This window comes from Aplysia californica, unplaced genomic scaffold, assembly GCF_000002075.1.
Source record: "Aplysia californica isolate F4 #8 unplaced genomic scaffold, AplCal3.0 scaffold00056, whole genome shotgun sequence".
Taxonomy (NCBI): Eukaryota; Metazoa; Mollusca; class Gastropoda; order Aplysiida; family Aplysiidae; genus Aplysia; species Aplysia californica.
The window spans coordinates 1,682,751-1,696,961 of record NW_004797326.1 but is presented as its reverse complement, the minus strand read 5'-3'; the positions used below and the strand labels follow the sequence as shown (position 1 = coordinate 1,696,961).

The 14,211-nt window shown below is 42.5% G+C and overlaps 1 protein-coding gene across 2 annotated transcripts in view; it reads left to right on the top strand.

Annotated features, from left to right (window-relative positions):
* Positions 1–13,916, top strand: part of LOC101846271 (cyclic AMP-dependent transcription factor ATF-6 beta) — a 55,514-nt gene extending 41,598 nt beyond the window's left edge. The window contains exons 5-13 of one of the 2 annotated variants that reach the window (XM_013079576.2): positions 81–732; positions 2,249–2,376; positions 3,235–3,312; positions 4,793–4,900; positions 6,681–6,781; positions 8,531–8,848; positions 9,913–10,195; positions 11,561–11,651; positions 12,849–13,916. In XM_013079576.2, coding sequence (XP_012935030.1) covers positions 81–732; positions 2,249–2,376; positions 3,235–3,312; positions 4,793–4,900; positions 6,681–6,781; positions 8,531–8,848; positions 9,913–10,195; positions 11,561–11,651; positions 12,849–13,255 — 2,166 coding nt within the window. In that variant the 3' untranslated portion in view covers positions 13,256–13,916. Of the gene's footprint in view, positions 1–77; positions 733–2,248; positions 2,377–3,234; positions 3,313–4,792; positions 4,901–6,680; positions 6,782–8,530; positions 8,849–9,912; positions 10,196–11,560; positions 11,652–12,848 lie in introns of both variants that reach the window. The other variant, XM_005093033.3, reaches the window with a different exon arrangement.
* Positions 13,917–14,211: the final 295 nt, after the last annotated feature.

The following is a 14,211-nucleotide window of genomic DNA, read 5'->3' as shown; positions in this document are numbered from 1 at the left end:
ATTATTGTTATTATTGATATTGTTCCTACTCCTACTTTCCCCTCTATTGAATCTACTGTGTATTCCTTTGTCACCAGCAGCCAGTCTCCCCAGACTTGTATGGCTTCAGCAGTGAGGTGAACGTCAAAGAGGAGTCGGACTGCCTGCTCCTGCCCGCCCCGCACCACCACCACCTCCAACAACACCAACACCAGCCCTCTGTGGTCGCCGGCTTCCCCTCATCCCCACAGCAGCAGCAGCAGCTGCAGCAGAACTACTTTATCGAGCCGTCATGTCTGCCCCTGACGGGCACCATCTCGTCCCCGTCGCATTATTCGTCGTCGGCGTCGCCGTCGGCGTTGTCGTCCCCGTCCTCCGGCTCCTCCTCCCCGACCTCGTCCACGTCCTCCTCCTTCTTTCACTCGCCTCCCCTCGGCCAGCAGAATGGGTTTCTCAGCGGTGGCTCGGCGGGTGTCCAGTTCCCTTTGCAGCAGAAATCGTATGTGCTGCCCAGCTCCACGGTTGCGTGCTCCTCTTCCACTCCGCCGCTGGCAGCACCCTCGGGCCAGCAGCGGAATTACATCGTTGTGCCCAATGTCGCCTCGGTGGAGAATGGGGTGGGCGGGGCAGGAGGCATGCTCCAGCAAGTAGGGGGCGTGGCCAAGCCGATGGCAGCTGTCAATATCAACGCTATTCTCAGCAGTAAGATCAAGATCCAACCCAAGCCAGGGTCAGAGGTCGCACCTACTCAAGGTCAGTAGAGCAGGAGGGGTGGTATTGTTCTGTGCATTTGATTTCTAATATTTGGCAGTTTTGGATCCCTTAATTATAGTATGAGAGGGAGAGTGCATGAATTTTTGTCAAGATTGTCCCATGGATTCAGGTGGTTTTTAAAATGGAATGACAGTGTGACTCAGTGTGACTCTCTCTGTGTCTCTCTCTCTCTCTCTTTGTTTCTCTCTCTGTTTGTCTGTCTCTCTCTTTCTCCTTCCCCGATGTCTCTCTCTCTCTCCCCCTCTCTCCCTCCTTCCCCGATGTCTCTCTCCCTCTCCCCTTCTCTCCCTCCCTTTCTCCCTCCTCTCCTCTCTCTCTTTCTTTCTCCCCCCCCCTCTCTCTCTCTCTCTCTCTCTCTCTCTCTCTCTCTTTCTCTCACTCTCTCTCTTCCTCCCTCCCTACCTCCCTTTGGGATTTCATGTTAGGATTTACTTTGTCACATTGTGAGCTGGCTTCTCAGTCAATCAATCTGCCCTTGAAACTTATTGTAATTTTTTTTTTTTTTAGAGCACAAGAGTGCAAGTGTGTTAAAATAAAAGTGTGTAATAGCAGACTCTGTGACTGTCGTCTTCTCGATGGAATATGGCGTGATGGCAATGTTGGTCCGAAATTGTAAAATAGTAAAGGTTTAACACCCCTATCAACACTGTTAGGTCGTTTAAGAGTCGGGACCTCAGAGTGTAGCGTTCATCTCCGAAATGACCGAGCCTAGTTGGAAATTCATGTAAAGTTCCTTTCCCAAGGACACAACTTGACCTGAGGTTTGAACCCCCAAGCCCATAATCTCACGATTACGAGTCTGGTAGCCAAACCACTAGGTGACCAGCGCCACTTGTGTTGGTCTGTCTTTGGTGATCTGAAGTGACAATCAAATAATAAGCAGGTGGTAGGAGGGCATCGGTGGTAGGTCCTGTTTCTTCTCTTTCCTTCTGTTGTTTTTTTTTGTCAGTCTTTCTTTTTCTCAGGACTTATGGACCATTAAAATGTGTCAATGCGTTTCTCTTTACCCTGACAAACAAACATAAACAAACAAAATCAAATAAAATATAGCTGTCGGTTTTGTTTTGTTGCTTCAGAAGATAGTCTTCTTTTATTGTGTTGCTCTACATTTTATGTCCAACACGATACTGAAATAAAGATAGTCTTCTTTTATTGTGTTGCTCTACATTTTATGTCCAACACGATATTGAAATGACGTGGGCCCATTTTCATTCTTGTCAAATATATTGAAATTTTATTTTTTGTTTGTTATTCGCCTCTCTCTCGTGGCAGTCAGTGTTGTTCTTTCACATTTCAGAAATGTTTTTGTGCTTTATTGGTCTACATTTTGTGTCCTGTGACAATATTCGAATGGCTTTTCCTCTGTTTATTTTTTAATGGGTTAAAAAATTTTTCAAAAATTTTTAAATAAATGTAATGACAAATTTTTGGTGTCATTTCTTTTTAAAACTGGGATGATTTTTGTTTTTTGTTTGTTTGTTGTTTTCTCCTGTAGGTGGCAGTCAGTGGCTGACCACTTCGGCCACCGTCGTCCCTTTCTCCGGCCAGCCCATCACGGCGGGCACTGTGATCAGCGCACCGTCCTCCATTGTCTCAGCCAATGGCATCACCTCCATCACAGATGTGAGTACCCCTCGAGGCAGCCAGAGAATTTCTTTTACCGTCTCGCGACCTCAGTGCTTTCTTGTCCTGTCTCCATTTTTTTTTTTACCTTGAAAATTGTCTTCTTCTTAGCTCACTCTTTGTTATGAACTGGTTTCGCTGTTATTAGCGGGTGGTTGGTGGGCGCTCTGGTGTGGTCTGCTTCTTCTTTCCTATCAAACATCTATCGTCCTTATCTCCCTTTCTTCTCTTTTATGTTTGTTACTCTCTTGTAACACCTCTAATCTTCTAGCGCTCGTATGACCTTATGCAGTTGCGAGCGCCGTAAAACCTCTACTAAAACAAACAAAAACGCTGTTATTGAAAATGGAGATAGGACAAGAAAGCACTGAAGTGGCGATCTGTGATACTTAAAACAATAGGTGAAAGGGCATTTGAACATAAAGACCCCCAAGGTCTGGGATGCTTTGCCAAGTGGTTTAATTAAGAGGGATCAAATCCTTTGATTCAATCAAATGTCAGCTGAAGTCTTTTGTGTTTTTAAATTGGTAAGATAAATATTTAGAGAGATTTCTTTTTATTCACAACACAACGTTTTATGTTACTGTTGTACTGTATTGTAAAGCGCTCAATGCCCGTGTAGTTTGATCGGGGTTGAGTGCTATATAAATGTAATTTATGATGATGATGATGATGATTATTATTGTCTTTGTCTGTTCTTGCTTTTTTGGAAATGTATCGTTTACTGCGTGTCGATAGTTGAAATTCCGATGTCAGTGGGTGGCTATGATCACTAAGCATTATTTCTGCCTTTTTTAAAAAGTTTGTCTTACGTTTGTTGTTTTATGTATTTAAAAGAATGTTGAAAATATTTTCTAGGAAAAGTCATTCAAACGAGCTCAAAGGATTATCAAGAACAGAGAATCTGCAAGTCTGTCCCGTAAAAGGAAGAAGGAGGTAAGTTTTCTTACCAGAGTTACTTTTATTGTTGTTTTTTCTCCATATTCTGTTGTAACTTTTGTAAATTAGGATACTTTCTAATAATGATTGAATTGCCCATGTACTGTTTTATTTTGTCCTGATTTTGCCTCAACAAAAGTAAATAGTTTTTGCTTAATCTGCACATTTAAGTGGAGGGCACTGCTGGTAGGTCTCGCTTCTTTTTTGTGGTCTATTTGGCTGTTTATGGGGCAATCTGGCGTGTTCATCAGTGGTAGGGGGGGTTAGGCCTAGCCTATTGTATTGTTTGGCGCAAGTGTATAAAGCAGAGAGAGTGTGTGAGTAAGGGGGAGACAAGTGCAGTCTGGATTACTACAGCAGGGTAGAGGGAAGAGCTGTATCGAGGCAGAGGAGGCCTGCAGAGATTTTGGCGTGAGGAAAGGGGGAATGGCTGTTTAGAGCCCCAGTCTAATTCTGTGCTTTAGTTGTGAGGTTCCAACGCATCGGGGCCCAACCGCAGAGGAAAGTATCACAGGATCTAGAGAGAGAGATAGAGACTGGTTTGGCTTATCCTTGTAACTAAACACATTTCCGCAGGCAACCAAAAGGTTAGTGTTGAATATTCTTTAATTTTTTTCATGTACAAGTAACTATGTTTTTCTTTCCATCTGTTGTTTTTTTGTTCCCTCTGTTTCGATCTTTCACGGCACTAAATGGCTGTGGGTGGTTGGAGGATACCCTGGTGTGGTTTGCTCCTTCTCTCCCATCAAACATCTATCGTCCTTATCTCCCCTCCTTCTTTTTTATGTTTGTTACTCTCTTGTAACACCTCTAATCTTCTGGTGCTCATATGACCTGATGCAGTTGTGAGCGCCGTAAAACCTCTACTACGAGGGGCATACCAAAAGTTTTTTTTACCTGACCATGAAGGAATCAAGGTAGAAAGCTGGAATTTGGTGTGAAAGCCAACGATCATCTTCATAGAATGCTTGTAAAATTTTGGGAATTTCAGATTACTGGTTTTGCAACCAGCGCACTGTACGTGAATGGGGGTATGTTGTTCTCCAGTTTCAACATAAAAATGGAGAAAATTGAGCGCAGGGCAGTAAAGAAGTATTTGTTCTTGCAAGGCAAGCAACTACAGGATATTTTTACGGAGATGCATGCCGTATATGGAACTGATTGCCCATCCTACGCGGTGATAAAAGTTTGGTGTACAAAAAGTGATGATGAGGTCAAAGAAGCAGTAGAGGGCTGGTTTTCTGACACAGAGAGGGCCCTCTATTCTCAAGGTCATTTCAAGGTCATACACAGATAGCAAACATGTATAACTCTGGGAGACGACCACATAAAAGAAAAACTAAGCTTAGTACCAAGTTTCAGCGTTCCACCTTTATTCCTTCTTGGTCAAGTAAAAAACTTTTGGTATGCCCATCGTAAAACGGAAAAACTGAGCATCCTAGAGTAACTTGTTTTTTGTTTTGTTTTGTTTGTTCAGTACCTGAGCACCCTCGAGGAACGTCTCCAGCAGTGCCAGGATGAGAACCAGCGGCTGGTCCGTGAGAACCAGGGGCTCAAACGACTGGTGGGCTCCCTACAGCAGGAGGTAGGACCGTCACTTGTGTTTCTGTGTTTGTGAGGTGTGCTGACAAAATCAATTGAAAGTCTGTAAATCTGACTCCAGTGTCGATTTTCGGTCGATATATCTATTCTTGGAAGGCGAGAACAAAAATTACGTTTGATCACTTGGTATCACTATGTGTCGTGTAATTGTGTGAATGCCCTTGTTTCTAGAACTTGGGTTGTTTTGGAAGTGTTTATCATAGTCGTTTATGGACGTTGTTGAATTCGGAAGCTGCTCCTTTTTAATAAACTTTTATTCAGTGTCTTAAATAATCTTTTTGTTCTAAATGGAGCTTATAATCCATACCTTTATTACCCTTCTTTGTCATGAAAGTGGTGGACTTGTTTTCACTGGGCTAGCAGCAGGCCTGACATTTTTTTTTTGCGGTTGTAACTTTATGGAGTGTTGTGCGAAACGCCAGGGCTTATTGATTTTTGATAAAGTATTGTTCTACTTCAGAGTCGGATGAGGCGCATGAATAATTTACTTACAGGACTGGGACAAATAGATCCAATCAATGAGTTGAGGAGGGGAGATCAATCCATGATCTTCCAACTTAGAACACAACATGTACCCCTCAACCAACATCTCAACCGAATTGGAGTAAAGCAGTCTGCTGCCTGCCCACTATGTGACTACCCCTCAGAGACAGTGGAACATCATCTGTTCTTCTGTAGAAAACTAACTGATTTACTAAGGGGATGTTTTCTTCCCAAGCTACCCCACACATCTAACTGCTTCTACTCCTCAAGACAACAATTAGAACAGACATGCAACTATTACCGAATGGCATCATGCAGAAGAGTTAACACTCAAATGCTATTGGATCGCTAACAACAACAACAGCAACGACTGGGACAAATGGGTGCTAGGAAAAGATCAGGATATTATAGGTTCTTGAGAGTATATGAACAGAGAAATGAGTGGGGAACATGATTGTTGATATCTGTTTCAGATGTGGCATTTGTAGAAGAAGAATTGTTGTACCGAGACAAATTGATGTCCAAATTTTGCGGGGAATGATGTCTTTGTGATCAGTGGCTTGATATTTGAGCTGAAGTTGTGCTGTTATCAAGGTCTGGAAATTTCTGTAGTATGATTTTGAGATGAATGGATACAGTGAGGTGTCCTTGAGTAAGATGTGAAGATATGTGCAGATTGTGGAATGTGATATGTGAGGCAGCGTGGTGGAATCAGGCTCTCGTCAAAATAATCAAAGTGAAGAAACTTGCATTTTTCAACAGGTTTGTGAATTCTTTCCAAATTTTTGTTTTTTGACTCTACACCTTTCATGCCCATTAACGAACTCATTTCTGTATGGCTTTTTCTGAAAACGTTGGTTAAAGGCACAAAAAATGTAAATTTTCAGTTACCACGGACTCTTAAGCAAAGGAAATAACTAATCTTTGGCGGCCATTTTCTCACTAATTTTACCTCTGAAAACAGGTGACCCCCACCCCCTTCATTCTCAAATATCTCGACTTGTATTCAAGATAAATGGATATTTTTTAAAACACAAATAAAGACAAATGAACAAGCTATAAGATGATACCAATAACTCTACATGCCCAAAAGTTGACGAGAGCCTGATTCCACCACGCTGCCTCACATATTATGTGTTTGTAGTGTGTTGCGCAGCACATGACATTTAAAAAAAGTCAATTTTTGCATTGCAAGTGGTTGCGAGCCCAATTTCTGCTCTGGGATAAATATAATGGTATTTAATGGTTTATTTTATTTTTTTATTTCTCTTGTCTGACAGAACTCACAGCTGAGGACTTCCAGCGGAGGCCACAGCACGGCCAAGAAAATGGGACTGATGTGCCTTGCCCTGTTTTTCACCTTCAGTCTCTCCCCATACAGGTACTGCCGTCGCACACCCAATAAGTTTCTCTGACCTTCCTTCTCAGCTGTTTTATGTCGGCCGTCTCCAAGTCTCTCCCTGTAAATTGTTACAGCTGCAGCACACTTACTTCTCCTGACTGCGACTGTGGGTGGTTGGCGGGTGCTCTGGTGTGGTTTTGGAATTTCTTTCCTATCAGACATCTATCGTCCTTTTCTCTCTTCCTCCTTTTTTGTGTTTGTTACTCTCTTGTAACACCTCTAATCTTTGAACTAATATTTGAGGCAGCTTGGTGAAATCAGGCGCTCGTCAGAATAATGAAATCAGAGAAATCTGCATTTTTCCGTAGGTTTTGCAATTTTTTTTCAATTTTTTTTTTAGTTCAGCACCTTTTATATCTATGAAAAACACATTTTTGTGAAGATTTCAATGGAAAAAGTTGATTTAAGGCACAGAAAATATAAATGATTAGTTTCCAAGGTCTCTAAAGCTATGTAAGACACCAGAATTTGACCTACATTATCTCGGTAATTTCACCTCTGAAATCAGGCGACCCCCACCTCCTTCAATTGCAAGCATCTCAACTTGTGTTCAAGATACATGGGTAATTTTTTAAATCACAAGCAAGACAAATGATCGAGCTTTAGAATGGTAACTATAAGTCCATATACCCAAAAATTGACGAGTGCCTGATTCCACCTCGTTGTAACGCATATGACCTAATTATGTTGCAAGTGCCTTAAAACTGACTAAATCTAATATGACTGCTGTCTGTGCTAATTGGTATTCTGCCATTAAAACATTAAGGACGTCTTTTCTGATCATTTGACAATGCTCAAAGACGTACGGTTTCGTTGTACTTAATAAACCCCAAAAAACGTAACTTCCTAATTCATAAAGATGTTTTGATTCTTTACCTGAAACTGTAAAAAGGAGGCAACAACTTGCAAACTATGAGCAAATTTATATTCGCTGGCTGGGTGCAAGAACCCTACAAGTGCCAATTTGCAAATTGACACTTGTAGGGTTCTTGCACCCAGCCAGCGAATTATGTGTTGTAGATTGAAGAATGAGTTTAGTCAGTCAGGAATGAGTTATAAGAGACAGTTACGTCAAAACATTTGGCATGTTTTATTTACGAGTAGTGACCTGTAAGATAAGATAAGATAAGATAAGATAAGATGAGATAGTACTTTATTATCCCAGAGGGAAATTTTCCTTGGCTGTACAGGACCGTAAAAACACATGCAGGTATACATAAAAAATTTAAATCATATATATTACTCTCATTAAAGTTCAATATGAATGGAGAAGTAAAGTTGACAAAATGTACATTTACATCAAATGCATCATTCAACCACATGCAGGAATTTAAATACTAGACCTTTGGAGTTATATACAGATACATACTCTAAGAGCAACACACATATATGGTAAGAAAAGAATTCAGGGATTTCTGTAGTCTTAAACAGTACCATTGAACGAAAAAATGTCGGTGTAATTTTCAGAACATCTGAATTTTCACATTATGTCTTTTTAAAATATCAGGAGGGTAATGCTCCAGAAGAGATTCTCTCCTTTTTCATTTTATATTGCGTTGTTGATTTTCATAAAGAGATGCAATTATCAATAATGGCCATTTAGTGCAGGGGGAAAAAATGAGGCAGATAGTCAGAAACGACGGTAAGAAAGAAGAGAAAAAAAGTAGGATCTATCGGTGGCGCCCTTCGACCATCCGCCTTCATCAATGGTTTGATTGTATGTTCCAGTCTCATTCCCTCCTCTGACCTGGCCGTCTCGTCACCTCATGCAATCCCCGCCTCACATCACCTCGGTCGTCAGCTGCTGTCAGTGCCAGACGACAGTCCCATGCCATCGTCGTCGTCATCGTCTTCTTCGTCGTCATCTTCATCGTCAGTGCCGGGGGGCCAGCAAGGTGATCCCAAGGACGCCTGGTCTCGCCTGACAGAGAAGTCTTTGCTGCTGCGGTTCGGGGAGGAGCTGGGTCTTCTGGCAGAGAAGATGAATGTGACGGAGAGGCTGGGCAATATGTGCCCTATGTACTTCAATTCTACTGAGTCTATCAGGTGTGTGTGTGTGTATGTGTGTGTGTGAGTGTGTGTGTGTGTGTGTGAGTGTGTGTGTGTGTGTGTGAGTGTGTGTGTGTGTATGTGTGTGTGAGTGTGGGTGTGTGTGTGTGTGTGGGTATACGTGCGTGTGTGAGTGTGTGCACTTGTCTGTGTGTAGGTTTGTATGTGTGTAGGGTTGTGTGTGTGTGTGCTTGGGGGGGTTTAAAGATGTGTGTTCATATGTGCTTGTGTACAAGTTGGTACGTGTATGTTTTGAATTGTTTGTGCTTTTTGTGTGTGTGTGTGTTTATGTGTGTGTGTATGTATGTGTGTGTGTGTGTGTTTGTGTGTGAGTGTGTGTGTGTGAGTTTGTGTGTTTGTGTGTGTGTGTTTATGTGTGTGTGTTTATGTGTGTGTGTGTTTGTCTTCGTCAATCTAGTTTTATTGAACTTGATTTTGAAACATTCTAACTTCTCCTCACTGGCATTTGCCGCTGAGGTAAAGCAGCTACCTCAGTTCCTCATTTAATTGTTATTTTTTTTGCCACTTTGTTCTCTGTTCTCTTTTTATTTTCAGTCTCTTTTATAGGTGAAATAGTTATTGACACAATGAATGACCTGTGTGCTGGTTCCCTTTTTTTACTCAATGTGTCTGTAGGTAACTGGTGGGCACGTATCATTTTTATCTCTCCTTCTTTTCTTTGTATGTTATTCCTTTATCTTAAACACTTATATGACCTATATTATTTGATTACACCGAATCAGTGTGCCAGGATCTGGACAATAAAGATGTATCCGTGCGTGGTTAGTGGGTGCTCTGGTGTGGTTTGCTTCTTCTTTCCTATCAAACATCTATCGCCCTTATCTCCCCTTCTTCTTTTTTATGTTTGTTACTCTCTTGTAACACCTCTAATCTCCTGGCGCTCATATTACCTTATGCCGTTGCGAACGCCGAAAAACCTCTACTAAAACTAAAAAAAAAAAAGATGTATCTTATCTTTGTCTGTTTGTGTTGCGAGTGCTGTAAAAACTCTGACTAAAACTAAAAAATAACCCCAACCTATGCTGTATGTCTATGCGCAGACTTGCGGAACAGCTGAGGGGCTGGATGATCAGCCAGGAAGAGGAAATGAAGAACAAAGAGAAGAAACGGCAGAGGAAGAAACAGAAGGACTACCTACCCCTGCGTCGCTTCGGCGGCTCCGTGTCAGGGGGAGGCTACGCTCATGGTGTGAACGGAGTGCCGGCGGTGGCCGAGGGCAGCTACCCTGTCCAGGTGTTCAGCGGTGGCTACGACGCCAGGCAGCAGTTTCTCAACGCCATCCCGAGACGGAACGATACCTTCTACGTGCTGTCTTTCAGCACGGTAAGTACGCTAAGGCGATCTTTATGGTCTGTTCGGTTTGTTCTGCTTATAATGCTTTAACTCCTTCTCTGCGGCAAGCCGTTCCCAGCAGCTCTCGGTCGAAACCGTTGGCAGCGGCACAGGCGCATTCTTCTACGACGAATTCGATGTCGAATTACTTTTCGGCAACTGTGGAAAACTGGACTCTTTTACTAGGAGTTGAGTCTCTCAAAGTGGATCTAGGTTCACTTGTTTGATGAAACGACCAATTTAGTGACGTGTATGTCACTTTAACACATTACGCCCTAAGGGCCTGGACGGGAAGTCCATTGTTAGATCCTAAGCAAGGGGAAAGAACCCACCTCCTGTGAATACTAGCCTTTAAAAAAAAAAATTTTAAAAATACTAAACAAATTCCAAAAATCCTGAAAAAATAAAAGTTAAAAAGAAAACTGAATGTAGTTTCAGAAAAATATAACTTTATGTATGCGCAAACTGTTGGAAATGTTATAACTTTAGTTCAATCGGGGTGTCCGACCCGTCACTCTCACTCTCAGCCTCGCGGTCGGGCCCTAGATCTAAATTCTAGATTTTCTCCGTCTGATCAATCGGAATCGCCCCTTACTCTTCCTACAACGTTTTCATCAAAATCTGAGCCATCTGATTTGTCACATGCTCGTTTTTGCTCAAATCCATCGTTATTTCCGTTTTCGAACTCAATTGTGTCGCTTTTCTACAAGTCGAGACACTTTCGAAGTGTCGGTAACGCGATCGCACTTCGATCAGCTCTAATACTAAAACTACTGGCCCGAAAAATTTCGTTTCGGTATCAAACGAAAGAAGAAACTTTTTGCTATACTATGCAAATCAAAATCCCGGCCCCAGAGTCTCGTCAAGGCGAGACTTTCGTTTCTAAAGACGCTGGGTCGGCGCGGGCGGTTCCGGGCGAGTCAGGGTGGAGCGCGTAAGGGAATTCCCGGGCGATCTCGGGCGAGTTAGGGTGTAATGTGTTAAGTAGTTTAAGTTTTCGTACCAAAAAAGGGCCCCAGCGTTGTGGGTTTACCCCTCCTCATGTTGCCTTACCCCACTGCGTTGTCCTCATGTTGCCTTACCCCACTGCGTTGTCCTCTCCTCATGTGTGTTGTCCTCTCCTCATGTGTGTTGTCCTCTCCTCATGTTGCCTTACCCCACTGTGTTGTCCTCTCCTCATGTTGCCTTACCCCACTGCGTTGTCCTCTCCTCATGTGTGTTGTCCTCTCCTCATGTGTGTTGTCCTCTCCTCATGTTGCCTTACCCCACTGTGTTGTCCTCTCCTCATGTTGCCTTACCCCACTGTGTTGTCCTCTCCTCATGTCGCCTTACCCCACTGCATTGTCTTCTCCTCAGGATTACTTCCTGGTGCCGGCTACCGCCCACAACAAGACCATGAGGCCCCGCATGTCCCTGCTCATGCCCGTCTTCACTCAGAGCATGAACGGTCAGTTAGAGTTTGTTTGTTTTAATAGAGGTTTTACGGCGCTCAAAACTGCATAAGGTCATATGAGCGCTAGAAGATTAGAGGTGTAACAAGAGAGTGACAAACATAGAAAAGAAAAAGGGGAGATAAGGACAATAGATGTTTGATAGGAAAGAAGGAGCAAACCACACCAGAGCACCCGCCAACCACCTACTCAGTAAGAGTGGGTGGGGACACGTTTGTGAAGTTTGTGTAGTGGTCAGTTAACCCCGGCCCAAGTCTTTGGGTTTGAAATGATTTGGGAAATTGTTTAGGCTTAACTAACGCCACTTGCAATACTGTAAGGTCCTTCAAGAGGCAGGACCTCAGAATTTAATGTCCATCTCTGATAAGACCAAGCCAGGTGGAAAAATTTGTGTATAGTTAACTGTCATATAGCTATCTGTCATTTCACTATCTGTCATTCTACTATTTGTCACTCAACTGTATAATTTTACCATCTGTCATTTAACTATTTGTCATTTAATTATCTGTAATTTAATGATTCGTCATTCATCTATCTGTTGTTGTAATCTCGTCATTTAACTATCTATCATTCAACCATCTGTCATTCAACTATCTATCATTCAACCATCTGTCATTTAACTATCTATCATTCAACCATCTGTCATTTAGTGGGCGGTTGGCGGGTGTTCTGGTGTGGTCTGCTCCTTCTTTCCTATCAAACGTCTGACGTCCTTATCTCACCTCTTTCTTTTTTGTGTTTGTTACTCTCTTGTAACGCATAATCTATTCTTCGGCACTTATATGACCTTATTGTGTTGCAAGTGCCGTAAAACTCTTACTAAAACTAAAAAAAACTAATCTGTCATTTAACTATCTATCATTTAACCATCTCTCACTTAACTATCAGTAATTTAACCAACCCTCATTTAACTGTCATTTAAGCATTCGTCATTTAATTTTCCGTCTTTTAACGATCTGCCATTCAACTGTGCGTCATTTAACTCTCCGTCATTAAACGATCTGTCATTTAACGATCCATCATTTAACTACATGTCTTTTGAGTATCCGTTATTTAACCGTCTGTCGTTTAATTACCCATCATTTAACTACCCGTCATTTGACAATCTGTCATATAACTATCAGTCATTTAAATATTTTTCATTTAACTGTCCTTTATGTAACTATCTTTCGTTCTGATCTCGTCTCTGGCAGAGAGTCATGGCTCTTCAGAGGACAGCATCGGCATGATGCAGATTGACTGCGAGATCATCAACACCAACCGCATCCATGTCCAGCGGTCGGCCTTCCCGAATGACGCCGTGTTCAACTCCACCTACCACCACTGGCGCAACGACGGCCCCACCACCCCCTCCTCTTCCTCGGAAGGTGGACCCGCCGGCTTCAACAGCAGCAGCAGCAGCAGCAGTGGTGGTGGCGGGAGCGGTGCTGGGAGTAACACCCATGGCCATGGTAGAAATTCGTTCCAGAAGAATAACCCCGGACGGTTAGGGAAGAAGGACCAGGACAAGAAGCCTAGGGCAGACAACAGCACGGGCAGCTTCCTCAAAAATAAAAGTCAAGAAAAGTACTGGGAAAAGATTGGTAAAAATGCGAGATAGATTTTCTTGTCGTTGATATGTATCCTAAATGCTAAAAATAATATTTATGATTATGATAATACTGGAAATATTGATCATAATAGTATGTCTGTTACCTTCCTCCTCCTATGCACAGCGGTGCATGCCTGGGGAGAGTGGAGGGAAGTGACTGGTAATGCCATCATGCTCAGCTTTGCTTTAGCTGTGATGTACCATTTTGAAGTGGTCTGCTTTGAGACTTTGGTTTTTAAAGGAGATGATGCCAAGCCTGAGATGGACTTTTGGTTCAGAGTAACATCTCTGGTTGGGAAAATAAAGGCAAAGTCTGGGTGATGAATGTGGGAAAATGTCGCTGGATCAAAGGCATTTGTAGGCTTCTGAAATGTCTGAAATAGAAATGTCAGACTTTCCCTTCAGGCCTTCTGTTATTTGAACGTAAATCCTATGGTTTTATTGGGAAGAATTCTGAGGAAGAATTTATGGAAAAAGGTAAGCTTGTGGTCTACCTTTTGACATAAGAAATAACAACTGTTAGGTCAGCGGGAAGTCGTCATAGCTCATCAGAGATGCTCAGACTCAGAAAGTTATTGGGTTTCTGGTAGTAGTTCTGAATAGTTACTTTCTTTTGATTTTTGTTGGTTCCAGTGAGGAAATTTGGTTCACAATGGCTTACATTCTCACATAAAAAAAACCTACGTACAAAATATTTCAACGTTGCATAATACACCATGTCACACGAGCACAGACAGTCAAGGAGCCATCACGTTTTTCCCAGCCAAAAGTGCTGAACTAAAACACCTGCCAAAAGCATGCTGTGTCCATGCTTATGCTCTGGGGAAGGACTAACTAATCTACTGCATGGCAGGCTGTATTTTTTTGCTCTTTGCTGAACGCCTGCCTTATTGCTATGCATTGTTGAGGCCAAAAACAACTGCTCTGCCGTATTCAACACTCCATTTGGTTGAGGGTTTTTGTCC